The sequence below is a fragment of the Acomys russatus genome, chromosome 3 (assembly GCF_903995435.1).
Source record: "Acomys russatus chromosome 3, mAcoRus1.1, whole genome shotgun sequence".
Classification (NCBI taxonomy): Eukaryota; Metazoa; Chordata; class Mammalia; order Rodentia; family Muridae; genus Acomys; species Acomys russatus.
The window spans coordinates 4,842,598-4,867,279 of NC_067139.1; the positions used below are offsets into that span (position 1 = coordinate 4,842,598).

Consider the following 24,682-nt stretch of genomic DNA (forward strand, 5'->3'; position numbering starts at 1 on the left):
GGGCTCAGAACAGCAAATCATAGCCCTTGGGTTTGGATCTGAACTTTCTGCCCCAGGTTTTCAGTCAGACTATGGTGCAAGGGAACCTTTTGGAAGTGAGTTTTAGAGGGAGGAGGAAGGCTGCTATGAAAGCACACACTGGGCCTCAATTCACCATATCTGTCTTTCTCAAACAATGAGGCCACATCGAGCTGAGTCTCCGTCTCCACCACATTTGGTTTTAGTATGATTTATATAATTGTAGGATTAAATAATTGAGCCCATAATAGAGTCCTTGTTAAATGGATGCATCACAAACCCACCCCCCAAAAAACATGCAAACTATCCCTTTCTTGCTGGTATGAGTCAGTCCCAGCTTCTGTAGTGCTGGAGCTAAATCAGTACTGATTTTTAAGTCATGCCTCGACCCACTAGACTCCTTTATGAAACTTGTGCAATCACTAACTCAAAGTAGAAACATCACTAAAAATAACTCCATCAGTCATGCTATTTGTATATTGTATGTTCTATGCTTTGTAACAACTTCATCTTTAACAGGTATTTGAAGCCACTAAAATACAATATAAAGAACTCTATTAGACACAACGTTTTTGCCAATCCCATAAATACATTATGATTTCATATAGGACTTCTGTCTCTGAATAAGCTAAACCTTTGTCATGCAGGTGGAAGGAACCCTTCATAGAATACGCTCTAGTGTCACTGTCATGCAGGTGGAAGCATTGCCTTTTGGCACCCACAGTCATGCTGTGTTAACATGCACCAGGAAGGATTTAATCCCTTCCAAACACAATCTTGGGCTAAATAACAACAAATACAATTGTGGCAATTTCATGTCTGCCAGTTAGTGTTAACATGATGATCATTTTATAAATAACAAGTCAGGACTGATGGAGAGATAACGAAAGATGTCTAGTAAATGAGCCTATTCACAATTATTTCAAGTTTTCTTCTTGTTCACAATTAGAAGCCTTTACGTTAATGCTCCAGATCAAGACATATTTTTGTTGTAAACTACTATCTAAAAATCCAAAGGCTATAGCTGAATCAGTTATTGGGGGTTCAAATACGTAAATCTCTCTGATTTATTTTGTGGGATTTTTCTAGAATGGAAACACTGAAACAAAATACTGGAAGTCAATGTTAAAAGTCCACTCTGTGTGGTCATAATAGTAAAAACAAAAAGTGCTATTGGGTAAACATACATTTTATTCCCTAAGTTTTCTGACAACTTCCCTGGATGTAAGTAAGGGCCATGGCTGGAAGTGCCTATGCAAGAGGACAATGATAGAACATCTTGGAATAGAGAGCAAGGACCCCAGTGTTCTTCTGCATCACAATCAGAGGACCAACATGCCACCATGAGCAGCACACATGGAAAGTGCTTATGTCTGACTAATGCTGGGAAGGAGCCAGTTAATGCTCCAGGTGAGATCTGATGAAATAAACAGCTTGGCAACCCATACTGCAGACTGCAAGCTGAAATTCAACCAATGACCATGACAGAAGCTGGGATTAATAGAAGGGAGAAAGGAGAAAGGAGAAAGAAAAAGAAACCATCTCAGTTTCCTTCGACCCTCTCTTGCCTCTCATAAGAGCATACACCGTATGTGCACTATAAGCCAAGATTATCAGAGATGTTTTAGCTTTTTGATTATAACCAGAGAGGTGACATGAAGTGGGAACTGTAGCTATCCTCATGATCCAGATGATGATCACAGCCATTAAATAACAGCTAAGTGGCAAAGTGGAGATTGAGATTGATACTAGAATTCTGTACCATTGGCTAACACCATCCATCCCTGCAGGCTACGTTTTGTCCTTTACCACTCGGCCTGGCTCTATGTTCCAGGAGGTCCATCCATGTAAACTGTTTCAAAGGCAATTTTTACCATCTACTTCTCATTTTGTTTTGTTATTGAAAGAAGGTAGGATAATTCAGTTTGGAAACTTATTTCTTTGTTTCCTTGTGGGCTCTCTTTAGGATAGTTGAATCCCTTCACAGGCATGGTCTTTTTTCCTATGACCCGAGTAAAGCAAAAGATGAGAGTCGAAGGATAATTAGGATGCTTTGGTTCTAAGTGCAGGGTATAGAAGGCACCTTGCTAGTATCCTAGCCGAGCTTTGTAGGTTGTGCTCTTGTCAAAATTTCTCCAGTTTGTTCTATCTGAATATCCCACTCCCTTTTTGTCTGAATTCAAGCACCTACGAGGCTGGTTGAGGCTTAGGGTTAGCACACTATGCATGAACAGTTTTCTGGGGTCCATGCCTAACCTCAATATGGTAATACCTGGCCATGTATGAGGCAGTAGTGGGTTCTAGATAGTTACTTAGTTAGATACTTACCAAAAGAAAGATCTCCCAATCATACTTTTGACAACGCTTTTGTTAGCTCCTATTTAGTAGTCCGTCTACATTTACAAATGTAGTAATGGCATCTTTTTAGTTTAAGGGGTCATACAAAACAATGAAAAAGATTCCCCAGTGAGAGAAGTTTTTAAAAATTGTCAAGCATCACATAAAAATTTCTCAGTCTAATTAGCAATCAAAGACAAAGTCAAAGAGTTACTATTTCTCACCCACTGCATTTCCTAACCCCAAACATTTAATATAAAAATTGGGTTAGCTGGACTGTAGAGCTGTTTCGGTAGTTTAGAAAACTAACTGCTTTTTCAGATTAAACTGGCTTTGATTCCCATGGGTTCCCGGTTCCAGGGCACCCAGAGATGTGATGCCCTCTTGTGACCTCCTTAGACACCAGGCACAGGCACACACATGTTGCACATACATACATGGAGACAAGACATATATATATATATATATATATATATATATATATATATATATATATATATATATATATAATGATAAAATACAAAACTAGATCTTTTAACAAATCAGATATGCTGAAGGAATTAGAAGAACACTCTCAAACACCATTTATGGACTTACAAATTTGCATAACCTCTGGAGAACATTGAAATGCACGTGGCTAAGACATTACAACTTTACATCGCTCACATTCTCCTAAGGAAATGTCTGAGTATGTAAGTAAAGTTTTAGCCAAAGAAGTGGTTTATTAAACTTTTGAAAGCAATTCATCTGAAGAAAGGATTATTTTTGTGTTCTATTTTATATATTTTATTAATTCATTCATATTACATCTCAATTGTTATCCCATCCCTTGTATCTTCCCATTGCTTCCTCCCTCCTGCTTTCCCCCTACTCCCCTCCCCTATGACTGTGACTGAGGGGGACTTCCTCCACGTGTATATGCTCATAGAGTATCAAGTCTCTTCCTAGTAGCCTGCTATTCTTCCTCTGAGTGCCACTAGGCCTCCCCTCCAGGGGACGTGATCAAATAAATAATGATTGCCTATATGAAAAACACGTAATTATTCAAGGCATTGATGAAATATTAGGAAGATTTAAGTAGAAATTTCTTTAACCCATGTAATTTCTACAAAACTATTTAAACAAGGAAAGCATATTATGAAATGACACCATAGTACATTGTGGTTTCACTGCTGTTGCTGTGGTCAGGGCAGGGATGTGACGCAGAAACCATGGAAGAATGCAGCTTGCTGGTTGCTCATGTTCATGCTCAGCTAGGTATTTTATACAGCCCAAGACCACTTTTCCTATGGAATGATAATACTTCCTATCGTGGGCTTGGCCTTCCTACAGCAAGTATCAACCAAGACCGTCCCTCATGGACACACACACACAAACCAACCTGACAAAGAAAATTGCTCAACTGAGACTCCTGTTTCAGATGATTCTAGGTTACATCAAGTTGACAGCTAATGTTTACAAGGATACATAGTTCTAGATTAATAGAGATAATATTTAATATATAACAATTAGTTTAAATGGATGGTGGATCAATAATAATATGCAACATATTAATAAAAATATATGGAGAGTATAGCACTAGATTGTATGAATCATGGAAACTACATTGTAGATGTCTGGAGTTTATTCTGAGATCAGTAAGAAGCTACTGTAAGGGTTTAGTTGGTGGGGAAAAGAATGATCCTAATTCTGTAAACTGTGTTAGGTGAGAATTATCAGCCAAATCCTGGTAAGCATCTGCTTCCTGAAGTTTCTCAGAGTAACAATGCACTGAAGTGTTTACACAGTCATTATCACTGCTGCCGCCACCAACGGCTGCAAACAGGAACGCTCACCCTGTGGTCACACTTGCATAGCTATACTGTCATGAAGCTCTTCTCAGTGGATTTAAGAAAAAGGCTTTGTAAAGAGTTCCGCAGGGCATAATTTTACATTGCACATTTTTGGGGGGGCACAATTTTATATTGCATACTTTTTGGGGGCACAATTTTATATTGCACATTTTTTGCACATGCCGTTCAGGGGCATCAGAAGTCCTTATGTGCCAGTTTGTGTTACGGTAACATGGTACTGATACGGATATCTGGCATATAGCAAGAAGGCTAACACTGGTGATGCCAAGCATCGGAGTATGAGTCAGAAAAAGATGTCTGATGCCAAATTTCTGTGAAGCCCAAAAGTAAGCAATGATTATGTATATGTATATAAACACACACACACACACACACACACACACACACACACACACACACGACCTGGATATGAACTTTCTGCCAAAGACCATTTATTAACAGTTTGATAGTCAGTCAGTCTATGGTGCAAGGGAACTCTTAGAACACAAGTTTTAGATGGAGTAGGCTGTAGAGCACACACACACACACACACCATGTACACATATACACACATGTATATTTCCTCAAGGCCAGAATACCCTGTCTTCACCTTTGCCAGCCTACCTGTATATGTGTCTATCTATAGTTCTATGCGGCTTATGTGCTAATGTGTGTGTGTGTGTTTATTCTCCCACGCATTTGGATGATGTGTGCTGCTGTGTGTCTGCATGCCTGCCAGCAACCACCTGTCTAATGGCTTGTGTGCCAGTAAATAAAACATGTCTTATCTGCCTGAGATTCCTCACACATCTGAAGTCTCCCATCCTGTCCAGTCCTTCCTCCAGTCCTGGCTTTGGAGTTGTGCCTCATGGCCATGAACCAGACGTGCTCATCTGGTGTGCTTCCTCTCCTTGTGGGCACCTTCCCTGCTAGTGCTGGGTGTGAAAAGGCACTGAGAGGGGAGCTGCAGGCCTTGGGGGAAGTAGAACAGCTAGCATGCTGTGAGTTAGACTTTCCATAGTAGTGAAGCAAATTAGAGTTCAGGATGTGTTGTTTTCAGTTAGTAAAACCTGTTAACGACTGATGCACTCACAAGGCAAGGCAATCAAGCAAAGTTCTAATTTCCCAACTCCAGACACAAACACTGCTCAGTCTATATTTTCATTCAATCTTTGCTCCACCCACTTTCCTCAACAGAGCTAGGAAGCACTTTCTACTCCTCTGGCTGACATCTAAGTATCTTCTTCTTTGCCACAATGGTAATTTTTCCTAGATATTATGATACATTAAGAAACGTAAAATCGACTTTTATAAAAATTCAAGATGCTTGAAGCATGGATCTCCTAGATATAACCACTGGAAAAGCCTGAAGCAGAACAACCTTCAAATGTGAAATCTAATTTCAAACACTTTAAGAACATTGTGGCACAGTTAATTTTCTTATAAGCAATGATGACATGAAATATTATCAAACACATCAACTTTCTTTTACTGGCGCATTCTTCTTTAGACTGTCCACTGGTGGGATAAAGGCTCAGAAATGGTTTATTATAACTTAAATTTCTGTCAGTTACTACTGAAGAGAAATGTATTGAACTTAATATGTTAGGTTTGGGAAATCTATTTCCATTTGCTATAACCAATGGTCTGTCATAAGTGTGGCCATACTGGGGTCCCAGAATCTATCTTCTATCTGCCCCTGACTCCCAACACAGCACTGCTTTTATTTTTTTCATGCCTATAGAATAGAGACCCAGTTTCCAAAATCTAAACTACACTTCTTAATCATTCCAAAGAAAATAAAAGTGATAAAAAGAAAGGTAACCCTCAGTAGAACTAAATACAACTATTAAAAATATATATTAACCTGTCCTCAGCGGATGCTGCAGACAGACATCATCACCATTAACCTTGTCTGAAACAACACACTCAAACCCATTACAGAATTTGTTAACCGAGAGTAGGGCACTGCCTCCCAAGTGCATTTACTTCGTTTAGTTTTACAGAGAGAAATGGAATAGATGTGCAGAAGTGAGAGGAACTTGTAAACTAATCTAGTCTCTCCCTCCCCCCCCCCCCCGCCATCAATGACTTGATTCTAGTAAATAGAAAATAATAGTGCCATTCATAGTGTTGACTTTCCAAGGCCAGGTTAGAAAACTCAAGCTTAGGAAGCCAGATTCCACCTGGAGTTTCCTCCTCAGCTCCACCACCTGTTTCCACCTCCTCCTCGTCTGACCAGTGCTCTGCTTGGGAACCTAGCTGTCCTAGCCATGACACTACAAGGAAGCCTCACTCACAGGGAGAAGCACAAGACGTGCTCTTACTGATGATTCCAGCTGAAACCCAAGCCCAACCCCAGACACAGCTATCAGACATTTAAGGAAAATCAGTCTTTGGATTTCACTAGGCCCTGCTGGCTGTTGGATTCCATCCAATGATACCAAGTGAGACAGACGTGCCCTGTATCTTCTAAACCTGCCCAAGAGGAAGACTTGTGAGCAGAGTAAATGTCTCAATGTGAGCTGATAATTTGGAGAGTCAATGCATCAGTATATAATGTTAACTTCTGATGTTCCATTTACAGCTCTTGAAGCACTAGCATCTAGACCCATGCAAGAGTTTTGTAGTTCTTGGGCCAGTCAACTCAAGAATTATACTCCCAGGAGGGTGCTGGCAACTCAGACAACTTTGGGAACATACTTTTCTTTGTTTAGAGGAAGAATGACATTGTGTATGATCATGCCATCAAGGATGTGTTTAATAGGAGAGAAGTGATATTATAAAATGGTACCCACATATTCCCTCATCAGTGTTCTCTATTCATTCCTATAACAATAAAATGGTACCCACATATTCCCTCATCAGTGTTCTCTATTCATTCCTATAACATCTTCCTCCTACTTTTCTTTCTTTCGTTTTTTTGTTTTTTTGGTTTTTTTGTTGTTGTTGTTGTTGTTTTGACAGGGATTCTCTGTGTAGCCTTGGCTGTCCTGGACTTGCTTTGTAGACCAGGCTGTCCTCAAACTCACAGTGATCCACCTGCCTGTGCCTCCCAAGTGCTGGGATTAAAGGCGTGCACCACCACACCTGGCTTCAGGGCATTTCTTAAAATGGTAAATTATTAATTTTTTTAGACAAGCATAACTTAGTACCTGCATTGCTTATCATCTTTAAAATCCATAAGAACGGGGACAAATTCTGTCTCAGTTACTACTTTAGTATGCAAACCTAGTACAATGGTTATCACAAGTGTACTAAATAATTGTTGGCATGTGGACATTCATTTCTTTACCTTAGCTTGTTATCCCCTCTGACCTTGTCTCTCTTCCAACGTCCCCAGGTAGGATAGTAGACTCCTGTGGGTAGAGTCTATTTTCCCTTAATATTCAGTAAGTATTTGCCAAGTATGGATGATGTCCAGAAACATCCAATTCAGAAGTGGTTCAATTCAAAAAACATTTATCTGGTACTTAATATATGCAAGATCTATTATCTATGCTCTAGAGGATTGCTACCCAGCAAGGGAGGCAGACAAATGCACAAGTCATTATAATACCAGGCAAACACTGAGAGTGACTGAAGAAGAAGTGGGGAAAAATGGGAGGACAGCCATAACACAAGGGAAGGCAGGATGCACCGCAGTGTGAGAAACCAAAAAGCTTGATGAAAATATTTTGACCATCAGAAAGGGAAGAGAGCAGGCTGGGGAACATTTGGTGTGTGTTGCTTTTTGGAAAACATAATCCCTGCAATGAGTTTAACATGGACAGCAATTGAAGATATTAAATGTTTATGCATACCTGACCTCTTACTTCACTGAAATGATGTGGCATTTGCCCTGGTATATATTCTATAGATTTTTCTCCAAAGTGATGAGCCCTGATAAGAAAACATGCATATCTGAAATATTAGAAGACTGGGGCCATGCTGTTCTTTGGGAAAGAGCTATAAAATTATTGTTTCATCCATAAGACATACTAAAGAAAGCCCTGCTGTGGTTGAACATGCTGTTATGCTTTAAGTAAAGATAAGCTACAGTTAAAGGCTTTATTTTTTAAATGTTTTAGATTTATGTGTGTGAGTGTTTTGACTGAGTGTATGTATGCCTACCACATGCATGCCTGATGCCCATGGAGCGCGGGACAGGGTATCAGATTCCCTAGAGTCGGAGTTACAAATAGCTGTAAACTCCCATGTCAGTGCTCAGAACTAAACACAGGTCCTCTGTTACGAGAAGCCAGTGCTCTTAACCACTGAGATAATTCTCCTGGCTTTTAATATTTTCTTTTTAACTGATAAATAATAGTTGTATGTATTTTCAAGGTGCATGTGATATTTGACATGTGTATACACTCTACAAGAATTAATTGGGGCCATTAACACGCCATACTACTTTATGTTTTTGTGTGAAGAACATTAAACATCTACTGTTTTGACAACTTTCAAGCATATAGTACAATACTAATTGGAGCTACCACGTTGCACAAAAGATCACAAAAGCATGTCTCTCCTGACTGAAACTAGTCTTTAATCAACACTTCCCTACTCTCACACAACTCCCCCCGGCCACACTTCAAGAAGGATGTCAAAGACCATCAAAGTTTCAAGGCCGTAAAAGAAAAAGCCTTATGAGCCTCCATAGAATATAAAAGCAGACAGATCCATTTATTTGTTTGTTTAACATCTTGTCTAGGAGAAACAATTCTTAGGGATGACATTTAGATTGAAGTAGTTAAGAATAAAATTTGGCCAGGGTGCAGTGGTGCACACCTGTAATCCCAGCATTCGGTGAAGCAGAGGCAGGTGGATCACTGTGAGTTTCAGGTTAGCCTGGTATACAAAGGAAGTCCAGGACAGCCAAGGCTACACAGAGAAACTGTATCTCGAAAAACAACTCCAAAAAATGATATTTGGGTTGGCAGGATAGCTGAGTGGGTAAAAGCAATTGCTTCTTCTGAAGCCTGATGACCTAAGTTCTATCACTGGATCCTATGGTAGGAGATAACCAATTCCCAGTAATTGCCCTCTGCCCTCAAGATGTATGCTATGCAGAAAAACTCTACCCATTCAAGATTCCTCTTGACTATTTAGTGAACTCAAGGCTAATATTGACTATGTAAAACTCTGCCTCAAAAGAGAGAGAGAAAGAGAAAGAAAGAGTTTGCCTATTCTACTTATTAGTAACATGATTGTGGACATTCATTCAATTTGAAAGCACATGTTATCTATCTACATATCTCTCTCACACACAGAGACACACAAACATATATAATGTGGTTGACATGTGTGTAAATAAATTGATTGAAAAGTGTCAATCATTTCTGAGAGATGTGTATGTGGCATGAATATGTAATTAAGCCCAAGTTGCCATGGGAACAATAGCAACAACAGAACTTTCTTACCTTGGTCATTTTGTATGCATAAAGTGAACTAAGTTTTCATAGTCTCAGACCAAATCTCCATCCTCAGAAGGGTAGTGATGCTGCTTACCTCAAGTATGGCTTCCCACAAGCACGCTCGAGTCTTGCGACAGTGCTAATCTTACTGTTGGTTTGTTGTTTTTAAAACAAAAATGCTAAGAGTTTTTCTTTGAAGATTGGGAAAATACCAAAGACTGGCTTCCCAATGAAGAGACCACAGCTGATGCCCATGGATTTCAAGTTGCAGCTGTGGTCCAATACATAACTTAGAAACCTTTGGCAGGATGGAAAGCTTTTCTCTGTGACAAAGAAGCTCATCGTCTAATCAAACCATCCTAGCTTCTGGAATAGAAATTATTTTCTCCATCCAGCCTCTGAGATTTGGCTTTTTAAGAGGAATGTTATTTAGAGAAATGAGATCCTTGATCTCATTGGGTTTTTCAAATCCACTTCAAACTCTTTTGGGGCTCCCATAGGGGTAACTGGTTTACCAGTGGGAAAGGCACGCACGTTAGCTAAGCATCTCTCTATGTAAGCGTATCCCTGCCTTACATAATCTTCATGGCTGGTGTTTACCATTTCCCTAACCTTCCTCAACTACCAGCCTGTTGTCTTAACATCCTTGTTAGAGAGAAGGAAGTGGGAACACTAAGAACTCAAACTCCTTTGTCTGTGAAGGGTCTCAGAACACCCCACTAAAGGCAAATGATAGATCCCTAATTTAGGCAAAACTGTGTTCAAGACAGAGAAACAAGTCTGTGCTTGGCCTAAGGGCTGGCAAGTTCTCCTCACAATATGGGACCAAGACACGAGCTAGAGAAGTGTTCTGTCCTTCCACAGGCATGTCATTTCATACCACTTCTCAACACCAACATTATTTTAAAGACTTCAATTGTGTGAAAGGATTATAATTCTTCCACATTTTAAATTTAGAACAGGATAATACATATATAACTGTCCCATTCCCACAATTCCACCCGCACCCATATGCTCTACAAGATGATGCAGGCAGAGACTCTGAGTCTTCTCTAGAATCTTCTAATATCCATGTATAGATTTCTTTTTGAATGAGCTTTGAAGAAAGTAATTTTTAATGTATCTAAAGAAGGAAGAGATACTGCCATCATGAGAAAAACATTCTGGAAGATTCCTTACGCCAAGAGGTCTCTGAGAGCTGATGTTTCTCCCCAAGGAGGCACAGATCATTCCAATGATCTCAGACCTTTTATTTTCAGCTTTTTCACATTCAGTGCTAAAAAAATTAATCAATTGCCTTCTGAAAATGGCAAATTCATATTCAATGCAACCAATTGGGGTATTTGTATGCCCCCAAACTCTGCAGAGCTCTATAGATGTCAATCATTTAAACTCAGCATTGCAGTAAGTGTCATCAAACCCTCCAATCAAAGGTGAGAAAGTAGAAGCTTAAGTATATAACAAATTTTGCTGAGACAGCTACTAAGCAACAGAGGCAAGGCTAACCCCAAACTCAAGGCTGGGCACAACAGCCTTGAGCACTGTGAGAAGTAATAAATGACAAGAATTTAGAAAAAAGAACAGATGTTGGAAAATCAGTTCACAAAACAATTCTAGTTTAATCTCTCTTTTGATACAACTATAAAACTTACAAAAACCAAGTTTTCTGTATATACTCCAAACACCACTGCAAAAGCATGACCAATGTAAATTGCTGTGGGTCACATAATAATTCTTTTTTCTTTGACGATATTTTTGAAATAATAATTTTTCTTCCATATTGAGGATTCTAACCAATGAACAACTTTTAAAATGTACATCTTTGAAGATCAATACTTGTTTAAAAAATATCAGAAATTTGGATGGAGAAGATAACAATGCAATGCTGAATGGGCGTTGTTTAAGGATGATTCATTTGTGCATACTCATATCTGTTCTAATGTTGAAGTGGGCTACTCCTACTGTTAGCTGTATTCTCTATATAGTCTGCAGCACCCAACACACATCTACCACAGAGAAGGCACTCAGTACCTACTTATTGAGTTTACTAATTTACTGTTGAATGTTGAATGCATAAACTGTGAAGTACAGAGTAGAAATAGAAACAAGTAATAAACAGAAGAAACATGGTAGAATCATGTTTTCACTTCTATCACATACTGGCATGACACTGTGACATATTTACAGACATATATACTATATATGGATAACAAATACATATCCATACATATGGATAATGAATATATATATCCATATCCATATATATATGTATATATATATATATATATGGATACTTGCTTTTCTTTGATGTGAGACAGTGATATAAAAGAAAAAAGGCAGTCTCAAAACACTCCACAGCTAAGAAGAGAAATATCAGAAGCAGAGACAGAGGGAGTTGATGAAAATTCCTAGGAAAAAGTAATTTCAAAGATTCAATATAGAAACGATCCCAGGATATCATGGTTTTATTTTCATCAATTGTTTTATTTTGAGAAGAAAATCTGGTTCTTCTAACTTCTGTAAGTATTTCCCAACCAAAATCCAAAACAAAACCAAACAAACGAAAATCCCAGAACGTTTCTCTGTATGGCTATGTGATTCTCAGAGAGCAAAGGAGCACGTGTGATTTATGTAGGGAGAGAATAATCATGATAATAACTCCTCTATTATTTCTTTAGCACCCTCTGGGAAGGATGGCATGAAATGACAAATGGAATAGCATCATCATTTCAGAGTGTAAAACGTTTACAAAACCTTGCTAATCATTGCAGATAGCTTTGTAATTAAATTTACACTGAAAATGTCATCACCTGTTACCCATATATTAAATATATGAAATCCATTTTTGAAAGTATTTACAAATAATTTGACAACAGTATTTCTTTTCCTGGGTAAACACAGGCATGCTATTTTCTTTGTACATTGCATGAAATAGTCCATGAAGAATAAGCTAATTGAAAGTGTTGTGAAGTTAAAAGCATTCAATTATTTTTATGTTCACTTGTTAAATGTTCAAACACAACACATTAAGACAATTTCAGTTTTCAGTTATCTACTCTTAAGTTTTAGTAATTTTTTTCAGGCTGCAAAAAGTGTCTGACCAAGTAACTGACATAGCTTCCGAGCACCTAACATGAGCGTGCAATTTTAATGCCTTCTAATCATACAAATCAATATGAGAGTTTTGTGCTTGTGATGACCTTCCTGGAATTATCCCTCCATTTTGGCTGAATCCAAGTGAGCATGGGCTATTTGATAAAAAAAAATTAAATAAATAAATAAAGGCCCTAAGTGTGTGAAATAAGAGCCCTTGCTTCTTCTGCTAGACTCCTCTTGACAGAAAGATGATAGAAGCATTCCATCCCTCGGAGGGTAAATGCAAACTGACAAGAGATGAGCCTTTCCATGTTGAATATAATCTTGAATTGTGCTTGAAGTGTCTTATTATCTTGTCTTTTGATGTCTGAAGGGGTGGCTCATTGTTAGAAAAAGGAGAGCCCTCGCACAGCTTTGCCATCTTTAAAAAATTGTTTGGCCTTTAACAACTGCTTTTCCAACTAATGCCCATTTCTCCTGACAATAAATATGGCAGGCCGACAGCAAGTGACAAACAATTTACTTTACATGCCACACTTTCATGGGTTCTGAGAGCTCATGTGGAAGTGTATTTTAAAAAGCCCATAGCAATTAGCAGTATTACAAATGTTAAGGGCCTGAGATCTACGTGCGTCCGCTGATGTAAAGTTATTCATTTTGGCTCTTCCCTGCTGTTTCTGGTGTGATAGCTCACTGGTGCCAGATTCACAATTCTGGTTCTTTATTTATCATTGACTAAAAATAGCCAGGGAAAAATGAAAGAGCAGCAATCAGTTCTGACAGGCTCCATGAAGGAAATGTGCAGACACATACACACACACACACACACACACACACACACACACACACACACGATACCCAACGTGCTTCCAGTGTCCGGAACACTGCACACCCAGAACGCTGTTTGTGAGCAGGATGTCTTTGAGGTTGACAATGGGCCCGCTGCACGCTGCACTTTGTGTCTCATCTCAGAACCTTCCCTTTCTAATTTCTGCAGTCACTTTGGGCACTCTGCACCCTTCACAGCTACCAATTTCTCTGTGGCTTGTTTTACCTTAAAACTTTAATGATCTTTCTGGTTGATGGGATCCCTCGGCAGCTAAATCACAGCCATCATAGCTCCCTGTCACACAGCCAGATTTTGTGAAAGCTTTCAAGATCTTTTCTCGGGCCTTCCCCACTCTAAGAATCCATAAGAATTCTCAAAAGAACCATAAACCACTACTGGGTTCGGGTTATTATGTCATTATAAAGCCATAGTGATACACTGCTGATCACAAGACTTGTGGTCCCATTTCCAGGCCGGCCCACCCATCTCAAGGCTCTCAGCAAGCTCCCAGATCACTACTTTTTTTGTTGTTGTTATTTTCACTTTTATTTAAAGTGGTCAGTTGCAGACTTTAAGCCCTTCAAAGCACGATACATAACACTTTAAAGGAAATTACTATGAATACAAAATATAATGGGAGAACCAAAGATTTCAAACTAAAGCATAGATCAGTTTACTTGAATTTTTGGGTAATTCCTTAAATTAGTTTAAAATTAAAATTTGCCTTAATCTCAGGACTCTGAACAAATCCAGCCATTCAACATTCAAACACAAATACACATCTCCTCTTGAGTCTGGGAAAAGTCCCGTCCCAGGATCCAGAGGATTCTTGCCCCGTGTAATTGTTCATTCACTCACTACACCGCAGTCTACTCATAGAGTTCAGTGGATTAATTAAAGTCTTAGTTTCATACAATGCAGCTTCCTTTGCATATTGTTTCCTTTTTGGACATTTTTATCTTTCGCAATTTTGGTAAATGAAATTGTATTGAAAAACAGAGGCCAGCTCTTTCAAAGTGAAGTTCGCCCCTCCACTCCTGCCCCCATATATTCATAATTAAATACAGGGGTGTATATTTTCTTATTTGATTTTTTTTATTCTCTTCTACCCTTGGTTGATTTTGGCAATAAGTGACTCTGCAGTAATACTTTCATGCTTTTTAAACAGCTTCAAATGTTTGCATTTTTAAATCAAATTAATCCTTTAGCCTTTCTTCTCCTCTGACAGGGATGATTCTTGTCTTCAATGCATTACTCAAAACCATTAATTTGCAAAAGTAAATCTTACTATACCAATACTAAGAGAAAAGTCACCACATGTGGCCATCAAAAGCAGCAAACAAAGATGAGTTTTATCACACTATTTCAATAGCAAATGATTAAAACGGCCATAATTTCTTTCACATTACAAACACACGTACCTGTTTATTCAGGCACACAGAAATCTTGCAGAACCATGTAACAAGCATTTTACTCACTATTAAATAAACTGCCTTTTGCTGATTAAAATAATGATAAGCACTTACGTTGTGCTAGATCAATACCCACAAGTTGATACTTGTCTAAGTTCCCATAATTTAAACATAAACATTTTTCCCAAGCTTGGATGGGTTGTGTTTTTAAAACACACACATTCTTTACAAGGCAAGCTGTGTAGAACTCTCAAATTGCTTTACTGAATTGAATTGCACAATTTCTGAGGAATTTTTTGTTCCCACTGGTACCTGACAGCCAACATCAGGAGGAAAGTTGAACTGGGTTACAGCCCAAGAGTTCTAAAAGTAGGATAGCTAGTACTCCCTTATTAGCAAGCTGGAGGTTGGTCCTCTTTATTTATGTAGTACTGCCATCTTACCATGCAGCGGTACACTCAAATGGTCCATGAGTGACATGAACTGAAAGAATATTTACTGTCATAACCTAACCTTTACCAACTTTATAACAGAAAATAGATTGTACTACAAATTTGGTAGACAATGTGAAACAGTATATGGTTATATATATATATAAAAAAAAAACCAAGAGGAAAATGTGCCAGCAAACGTTCAATGGGCACAAATGTTTTTCTGACTTCTTGGCTTTAGCATACTTTTATCGCAATCAGGCTATTCCCTCCCTATTAATTGGATGAAATTAAAAGTATGAAATAAAATATCTGAGAAGTATTTTAATAGAGGAAAGTACTTTATAAGCAAGTATTTTATAAAAGAGTATAAGAAAATGCTAAGGCCAGAAGACATATGAGGAAAGACTTATTAAATTGATGAATCCTTCAGAATATCATCGGTACACAGGTCTCCTGATAAACACCTTCATACTTTACCTCATTCTCAGGAAAAACCAACAAGTTTTATTTGAATTTTATCTGAGTATTTCCTTTAAAGGGTTACAACCATCTGAATGAATATAACTTTCATTATAGAGTTTTATTTTTCACAGTCTTCATCACAAAGAATCTTGAAAGTCCTCAATTTATGTGTAATGACATTTGTTAGTTCCTGCTATTGCAACCAGGTCACTGTTCCCCTCTTCAAATAGTTCTGATGGTAGCACAGTTCTCCCACAGAAGTACTTACACGGTGTTTGCTCCAGGCAGCTAGCATTTTAGTGTAAAATATATAGCATATTCTTATATATTCAATTGTAAGCACACTTAAACAAATGACAGGCTCTGAGGACGTTTGAAGGTGGTCTTTCCTTAAGATTCTGAAATAAAGCATAAACACCCATATGCTATACTAGGGAAAAATAAAACAGGTAACCCAGTAGCAGCTTTAGAGAGATCCTGCGAGCTATGCAGAGTGAGTGGTAGTGTTAGACTTCTGTGCTTGAAACTTACAAAACAATGTTAGTTTCATTTCTCTGAGGACAAACTTTCTTTAATGACAAGATTTAGTGTTAAAATTTTCTGGCCTCTGCAATCACTAAAAAAGGTTTAGTCCATCTGATAGATCAGGACATAACAACACTGAGAATCTCTCTAAACAAGGTTACTAAGGTTCATATTTTTATTAAACCTAACTCTGGCAATCAGAAGATTGGAGTTTATACTCAAAGATTAGGAATTGGTGCACACATTATCAACTAGACATTGCCTCATGCCTGCTAACTGACTAGACCTAAATATTCCTGTATGAATGGATCTTTAAAGTAACCATTACTTGAAGGTGTTCCTCAAAATAAGTCCAGTACTTGGTCTAGAACTTCACCTGAGTTGGATGGAGCATGACGTCATGCATGCCGAACTGCAGAATGCCATATAAAAATGAAAAGAAATTCTACTCAGGCTTCTAAGAGAAACACCAAATGAAATCTCAAAGGATAAACATTTCAAAAGTAAAAAGCACAGCATAAACAACTGAAAACACACACACACACACACACACACACACACACACACACACACACCAGCAAAGCACAGAGCCCAGGCAAACAACAAGGAAATGCCAGAGCCATGTGGGCATTAAAGAGAAACAAACCCAGGGAGAATGGCAACAGTTTCTCTGCTCTCCATAGCCACCTCCGCCTTTGGATATTTTTTAAAAATTTATTAACCTGACAGCAGGAAATGGTACACAGATTGCTCCCAGACAGGGCTCCAGGTGGGTCTCAACATTTTGCTATCTTTCTCTTTAGCATAAGAAACTCAAAAAGTGAGTTACAGTAACTGGGCCAGGTGCAGATTTGGGTAAATGTGCCTTCCCCTCCACTCGCCTCGCCTTCCCAAGCAAGGTCTGAGTAATGAGGCAGCAGTCCACAAGCAGAGCTGACCTCCCCCACTTCCTTTTCCCAGCTCCTGTCTTTTAAATGTGTGATGTCTGATGTATTATTAATCCCAAAACATGGACAGCAAGGTCGCCAAAGAGATGCCAGCTCTCTCACAAACGATGTGTTTGCTGTGTGATAACACGCAGGCTTCGCCTGAAACAGCCTACTTAAAGCTCAGCTCACAAGTGGGAGAATATTTTATTTGGTCAGTTTTTTTTTAAATAATGACATTAATTCTATAAGTGAGCTAGGTGATTAAGGAAGCAGGCAATCGACTGAAGGGTTGAGCCTTGGGAGGCACCTCTTTATTAATTATGACACAGACGAGGCTGGGCAGACTACAAAAACATGACAATGCAGGTAACCTTTAAGGCAGAAACACCACGACATTCTAAAGGCTAAGTGGAATCACTTAAGGGAATGACAGAGTACAGACAAATTTGATGGGATATGCCTCGTCTTATTTCCGACTGTTTGTGGAAACACTTAACAACAATGACAAACTATGCAGGCTACGGTAATCAAAATAAAAGGGAAAAGTTCTATGCACACTTTGGCAGGCTGATGATGAATTCCCTCCCAGAATCCTCAAACTCTGTGATGCTGAACTTCTCTTCTGTAGCACTAGCCAGACTGGAGCACCTTAGGCACGGTGAGTGGCCCACAAGGAAAGCACCATGCTCCAGTTCTGTGTCACTTAATGATGAGCAGCGCTCAGCGAACCAATCTGGTGAGAAGTTTGAACACTGGCACCTTTCTTATTAGAAAGATTTTTATTTAAAAGACTAAATATTAATTCTACTTAAAGTGGATTTTTTATAATGTGATGTCATACTGATATCCTAATAGAAAAGTCCCCACTAAATTAAAGTTGTCTAAATACACAGAGCCTCTCAGTGACTTGTTAAACAATTACTTCAATGAATTAGATTTTCTCTGATTTAAGAATAGTGTTTAAGTGTGCATTTCTCCTCTCTGCTAGTCAGAGAGCAGCAAAGGCCTGCTTGACGATTAAACCATATACTGCTTTTGGCAAACACCTTATCCTGAATCCCGTTTACCTACACAAATACAGATTTCTATCCATCTCTGTTTAGTGGGCCTTTTTTTTTTTTCATGGAATATTTTGTTCAAATTATCTAGTTGATTTACAAGTACAAACTTTTAACATTTTGTTTAGCAAAGTACATTTTCTTTAGTGGAAAAGGACATAAAACGTTTTAAAAATGTAGACGTCTGTTCCACATTTCAAATGAATATATTTCTCTAGAGAACTTCCCTCATCATCTTCAGCTAACTCCCTCTGGGGCTCAAGCCCTACATGCTGATTACTAGCTCCAGCATATTTTATCAGAGTGTTATAAGCACCCAAGGTATTGGGACCTTGAGAGAGACATTTAACTAAAGTAATGAAGACAGCCACCCTATAACGAAGGCCTCCACTTGCACTCACAGGCAAGAGGCAGCCTTGCCGAAGAGCAGCCCCCTGGATGCCTGCAGTGACCTCCCGGCTGACCTGCAGAGACCACTGTCTCAAGGGGTGACAGACAATTTAGTCCCTTATCCTTTTGTCATTGAAAATGACTCCATGGCCATAAATTCTAATCAAGTCAAACTGGGCAGCAATTTGAAAACAGAAATCTTTCTAACACGTGATTTTGGACAAAGCTCAGTCGGAAAAGGAAAGAAAAAAAAAAAAAGAAAGCAAACAGACAAGTACATTTCCTAACCTACAGAAACCTCCAATGCAGCTTTCAACTCTCTGCTAGTAGTTCCCAGATAAATGAAATCAAAAGTGCTCACTCTTGAGAGTTTTATCATGATTTTAAAGAAGAACACCCACATTTTAAAATTTTCACACACAGCATTCATAAGGGGTGTGTTTTTCTCTCAGTTCGGGATTCTGAGCTGTGTGTCCAGTTTCTGGTAGTGTGATACAACAGGCAAACAAGCTGCTGGTCCTAGCACAGACATCCAGGGTAGCTGGAACTTAAACACAAGCAATCATGGGGTTTTAAGTTGAAACAATATGAATTGTCCCAGGGGAAGCACTGTTCATAAATCATCTTTCAAATCTCAAGTACATTCAGAGGAAATGTTTAGGGTCTGTTTTGTGAGACCTCACTTCTTCAGCTGAGAATATAGATATTTTTTCAGGGATATATATTACTTTTATCTTTTCTGTAGCCATTTTCCTGGCCAAGCGGTGAACACCTACCATTTTAATTTTAGCATCTCGCTTGCTGAATGTGAGACACTAAATGCTTGATGGGCGTAACTACAATTTAGGGACCACATTGACATGAGCAATATAAATGCTGCTGGAGAAACACAGCAACCTTTCCCTGAGAGACAGTCTGCCAAAGGCCAGTTTGGGGTACAGTTTCTAGCATGTACAACACTAGTCCCATATTTGGTGACTGGCCCTGCCTGTGTGGTATCACTCATTTGATCATGCAACTAGAGCCCTGTGTGACACGGCATCGGTTTCTCAAATAATTCTCCCACGTGCAGGCCTGTGCTCCATCCTGTGTCCTGTGGCTCCGGATGGAGCAGAATATGCTCATGAGCTGAAAGTGGAGGTAGTTTTCTACAGGCTTTATAAGAATAAATAATGCACATTTAATGATATTGCAGAGAATCGCCTCGCCACATGTCTCTCAATGAAATGTGGATTTACCTCTCTTAAGTGTACTTTAGTTTCCATGACTGCTCAAGTTAAGCAAAAATGTTACTTCTGATGTAATTACTTCATAAAGCACAAGGGCCCTTTTCTGAACTTTCTACTTAGGCTGGCATATGGCTTGCTCCCCCTTCTAGCATTCTGAGCGGCTCAGAGCACTGAAACATTCTGCACAGTATGTTTCCCTTCGGATGCTGTTAAGTACAGAGGTGCAATTTAAGGAGAGGCATGAAAAGCCCAGTGGTTCCTGGAATTTCCTTTGTTTATCCATAGAGGGCATCAGTATTAGCCTTTCCCCTGCAGTTTGGGGCTGGAGGTGCCATACTGTGCGAAAAACGGGCCTATCCTCTGCACTACTAATTTGAACGAGACCCAGATGGGTGAACCAGCTTTAAAGAAATCCATTTATGTACTGAAATTTCAGGCCCAAGAGGAAAAGCAGGCTTTTCCTGTCCCCTGTTGTTGGATAATGTCTCCTTATGACACTAAACATACCAAAATGCACAGGATTTGCCATGATCTGTCCCTTTCGTAAGAGAAACACAGGCTTCAACAACACAAGGGGAAGTAGAGTGACCCTTGGTGGAAGAAAAGGCTCAACTGCCCAGAAACAACCCAGTTCTCAGCCATCAAATAATGAACACAATCAGAAATATATATCTAAAAACGAAACACAAAGACCTGGGCTGAAAAAACAGCATATGCCTGCCCCATAAATTGTATCATCCAAGTTTCTACCAAGATTGGGAAACAATTGCTTTAGTAAGTTTTAGACAGTTGTGTAAAATAAAATTCCCGACTCTGAGTATTAGTAATATTTAAAAGTGAGAGACCAACCATCCTAGCAACTAAGGATCCTTATAAGACCAGGGAGTGCTCTCATCTCCGTGTGCTTCCAATAGTTCTGTCTTGTGTTGTCTCAGTTTTTTTCCCTCAAGTTTCCAAGACTGTTAAATCAACGATTTCTTCTCTGCCTAATTGAAAACTGGGAAAGATTCACGTTGTGTTTATGAAGTGAGTTGGAGGAACAGGACAAGCTAATGAATGTGAAACAGCCCTAGGCAAGGAGTGGGGCTTCTACTGGGCTCTCTCTCACACACTAGGAAGTTAAGAACCTCTAAACGCCAAGTCCACTGCGAGTTTCCATTAAACTATGGCTCCTTAGTCCCTGGCATCCCAGAAAGATTCCATTTAAAATATGTTTTCAGGAAACTTTAAATAAAATTATTTTCCCCTCTTGGATCTTTCAAAGCTTTCTTCCCTGTACAGTGCAGACCAGTAAAAGTGGGTTACAATATGTGAAGCAATTCGCAACACTGAAAAATCTAAATAAATGCCACGTCAAATCAAGTATCCATCCCTACATCTCTTCGATGGACAGAAAACAAGTTGTAGCTACAAACCAAAGTCTACAGAATGTACTTTACTTTAAAAAAACACATGAACCATTTGGAACAAATAATTTAATATCTGCCACCTTGCTGAGGTGATCAGCTGTTTTTGAAATTAAAGCCTTGCTTGGTAAACGTAGCATCCAAGAGAGCTCTGCATGAATTTTTGCCTTCCTGTAACTGATAATTTTACCTGACTTCTCTCACTAGTCTCTTAAAACAAAATGAGCATTTCTAGGGCCTAACTTTTCATGCAACTAAAAATATAGACCACAACTGAAAACTTCTGCAGAGCGAACGGTTAAAACTCAGAACCTCAGTGTGGAGATTTGGTTTCAGAGGCAACAGTCTTTTGAACTACGAGTGACCATGAAGTTTCTTAAAACTGGAACCAGTTGTATTCTTAGGTAAAATCCAGCATTTTTACTAAAAGGAACATGCAAAACAAAGTTTCTGTGTGGTCCATTCTGGTGTCTGCCTGAACATTTACAAGTAGGAGGTTGTCCTCTGTAGAACGAGCTGAGAGCAGCTCATCTGTCAAGAAAGTGTCTCCTCTCTACAAAAAGAAACTAAAATCTAGTTTAAAGCTAAAATGAGCATTCTTCACCAAGTATTTTATATATGGATGTTGCTTGACTCCAAACTTCAGGCAAGCTCATGACTATTTTTTTAAATCTGAGGGCAAGCAATTTTCTGTCTGTTTATATTTGGTTCGTTGTATACAGATGTGTAGACAGACAGACACACTTGAAAATAATTAAAAGCGAGTGTGTCAGAGACTACTGTTGTGCAAACCTAACGTCACTCAGAAGCATAAAGAACTTGTGCGGCAGACATCTCACAGCATCTATCACTCGGACTCGCGCCTCAGCAGCCCGCTCCCCTCTCTGATTAGAGATCACAGTACTTGGAGTTGACTTACAGACTGTCATCTATTTGAATGACAGATGTCTCTGCTGAAGTGGCACTCTGCTTGTTCTTGCTTTGTTTACGAAACAGATTCCTAAAATGTCCTGCGCTGTCTGACGCCAAGGTTAGTATGAGGCTAAAGAGAGAGAGGGGTGGGGAGAAGGGCAGGTGACTGTTCTGTTCCCTCAGCCCTTTTAAAAGAAGAAATACTCACTCAGATGGTGATGACAAAATGTGTTTCTTTGAGCCATGCCTGTAGCCACCTTTGTTTACCTGGCACAGAGCGATTTGTATTGACATTTTCGGTTCTTTTCCCCCATCTTTTGACTACAGATAATAACTCTTTACTCTCCTTCCTCTTAACAAAAGGCTGCAAAGCAACCCGAAAGTGAGTCGATATTTATTCAATAAATGTTAACCAGTTCTCGCAATGAAACTGATTTCCTGATTATTATTATTCTTATTATTATCATCATTTCGTCCTTTCTTTTCGTTCTTTCTATTTGTTCGGATAATTTTCAACCTGGGCATGGCAACAGTACTTGACAAGTCAAAATGGTCAGTAAGTTCCTTGTTGGATTAAAAAAAAAGAAAAAGTTTGGAGGGCATTCTCCCAGCCAGTTGAATACGCTCTGGTGCCTTGGCCCCTCTAAGATGCGAAGCTCTTCTTTAGCACTTACAAAAAGAAAAAAAAAAAAAAGAAAGAAAATGAATGAAAAACAGGAGGAAAGGGGGGCTGGGGTGCTGGTGGCTGGATTGCTCTTCCGGACAACATGGTAGGACTGAAATGAAATACCTAGACAGACTTACCGAAGAGCTTGCTGGGAGTGTCCTCGCTGTCATTTGATTCCGCGGGCGCAAGCAGGGGCTCATTCAGCTCGCTGTCTGAAGTAGCAGCCTTGTCCTCACCTCTCAACTCCGCATTCATTTCACTCCGCACTGACAGCAAGGGCTTACTGACTTGTCCTGCTATCATTGGATCCTAGGATGGGGGGAAAGAGCGAAGGGGAGGAAAAAAGTGGCAGCTTTAGAGAGCGTGTCCTCTCTCCCTCTCCCTCTCTCTCTCTCTTCCACACACACACACTCTCTCCCTCTCTCCTCTCTCTTATCTCTGCCTGCTCCTGCTGTTATTGCTGGCTGCAGTCAAGTGAAGAGCTATTACAGATTCGATGAGTTCTCCATTACTCCCCACCCTATTAAAGCTCAACTAGCATGTGAGAGATTCAGCTGGCTTCGCAGGGAAAAGGGAGGGAGGAAAAAAAAAACTTCTTTGCAAGCAGGCTAACCACAGCTTTTAATTGTGGGATGTGCTTTTGTAAGGATGTTTTTACACCTTGTTCTGACTTTAATGCAGTAAGGGGGAAAAAAGAAAGTGCTGGTTTGTACTCCAGTAACGCACCTCTTTAGAAGGGGCACCCTACGGAAAGAACGCGCCTATTTTAAGAAGCTTTCTCCCTGGGGGAGAAGCAATTAAGCCCTATCCCAAGAGCAGAGAAAAGAGACAGGAAAAGAAGAGAGAGAGAGAGACTGCTACAAGCTTTCAGTGGAATAAGAGATATTTCTTATGTAAATTCCCTGAACACACTTAGAAGTTGGCTACTTAGGTCCCACACTGGGCACAGAGGCTGACCCCAAATCAAATGCACATTTTAAAGCAAACAATACACAACAAAATATACGGAAATTGCTTTATATTTTTTAAGGAACTGGGAAAATACTTACAAACTGTGTTCAATAATTCAGTTACCTAGAGCATCATATACCCAGAGCATTAAAGAGAAAGGAGTCAAGAATCGCTTCCACGGAAAAAAAAAAGACAAAACTTTTTCTCCCCAATAATTTAACTTGGCTTTATCTTCAGCTTGTTTAGAAGGACATGTTAGGATGAGAAATACTCCCCCAAACCTAGCCTTTAGTCCACTTGCAAACTAAGATTGCTTTGGCACTGATATCAGATGCAGAAGCAGAGCAAAGCAAAAAAACTGCCTTTTTCCTTCGTGATCTGGGAGCTATTTATTGTCAAGTTCATGCCTAAATGGTTCCTGAGCAGGAAACAGGTGACGTGCAGGAGCAGGTGGGGCGGCATGCTCCCCTGCCCGTCATCACATCGGTTATGGTATGCCTGTAGTGTTTTTTTTCTTTTTAATGTATTCATGCCTGAAAAGTGAATTTGATATGACACATGATAATCTATGAAAATGTTAATCAATACAAATAGTTTAAGCTGTCATCAAATGCACTTCTTTAGTCAATACTCATACCACTGAAAACAATGTCACTGTCACCAGGGCTTAATTTGCACAGCACTTAAATATTGGACTCTGTGCATCAATGCACTTCTTCAAATACTGTAGGTAAACACATTTTCTCCCTATTTAAGGCTGAAGCACTCAGCACGCATTTAGCTGAGCCGAATCCTC

The 24,682-nt window shown here is 39.3% G+C and overlaps 1 protein-coding gene across 1 annotated transcript in view; it reads right to left on the reverse strand.

Moving 5' to 3' along the window:
* Pou6f2 (POU class 6 homeobox 2) overlaps window positions 1-23,318 on the reverse strand; it is a 378,723-nt gene extending 355,405 nt beyond the window's left edge. Inside the window, exon 1 of the mRNA XM_051168090.1 lies at window positions 23,073-23,318. Coding sequence (XP_051024047.1) covers window positions 23,073-23,238 — 166 coding nt within the window. The 5' untranslated portion in view covers window positions 23,239-23,318. The remainder of the gene's footprint in view (window positions 1-23,072) is intronic.
* Between the last annotated feature and the right edge of the window lie 1,364 nt (window positions 23,319-24,682).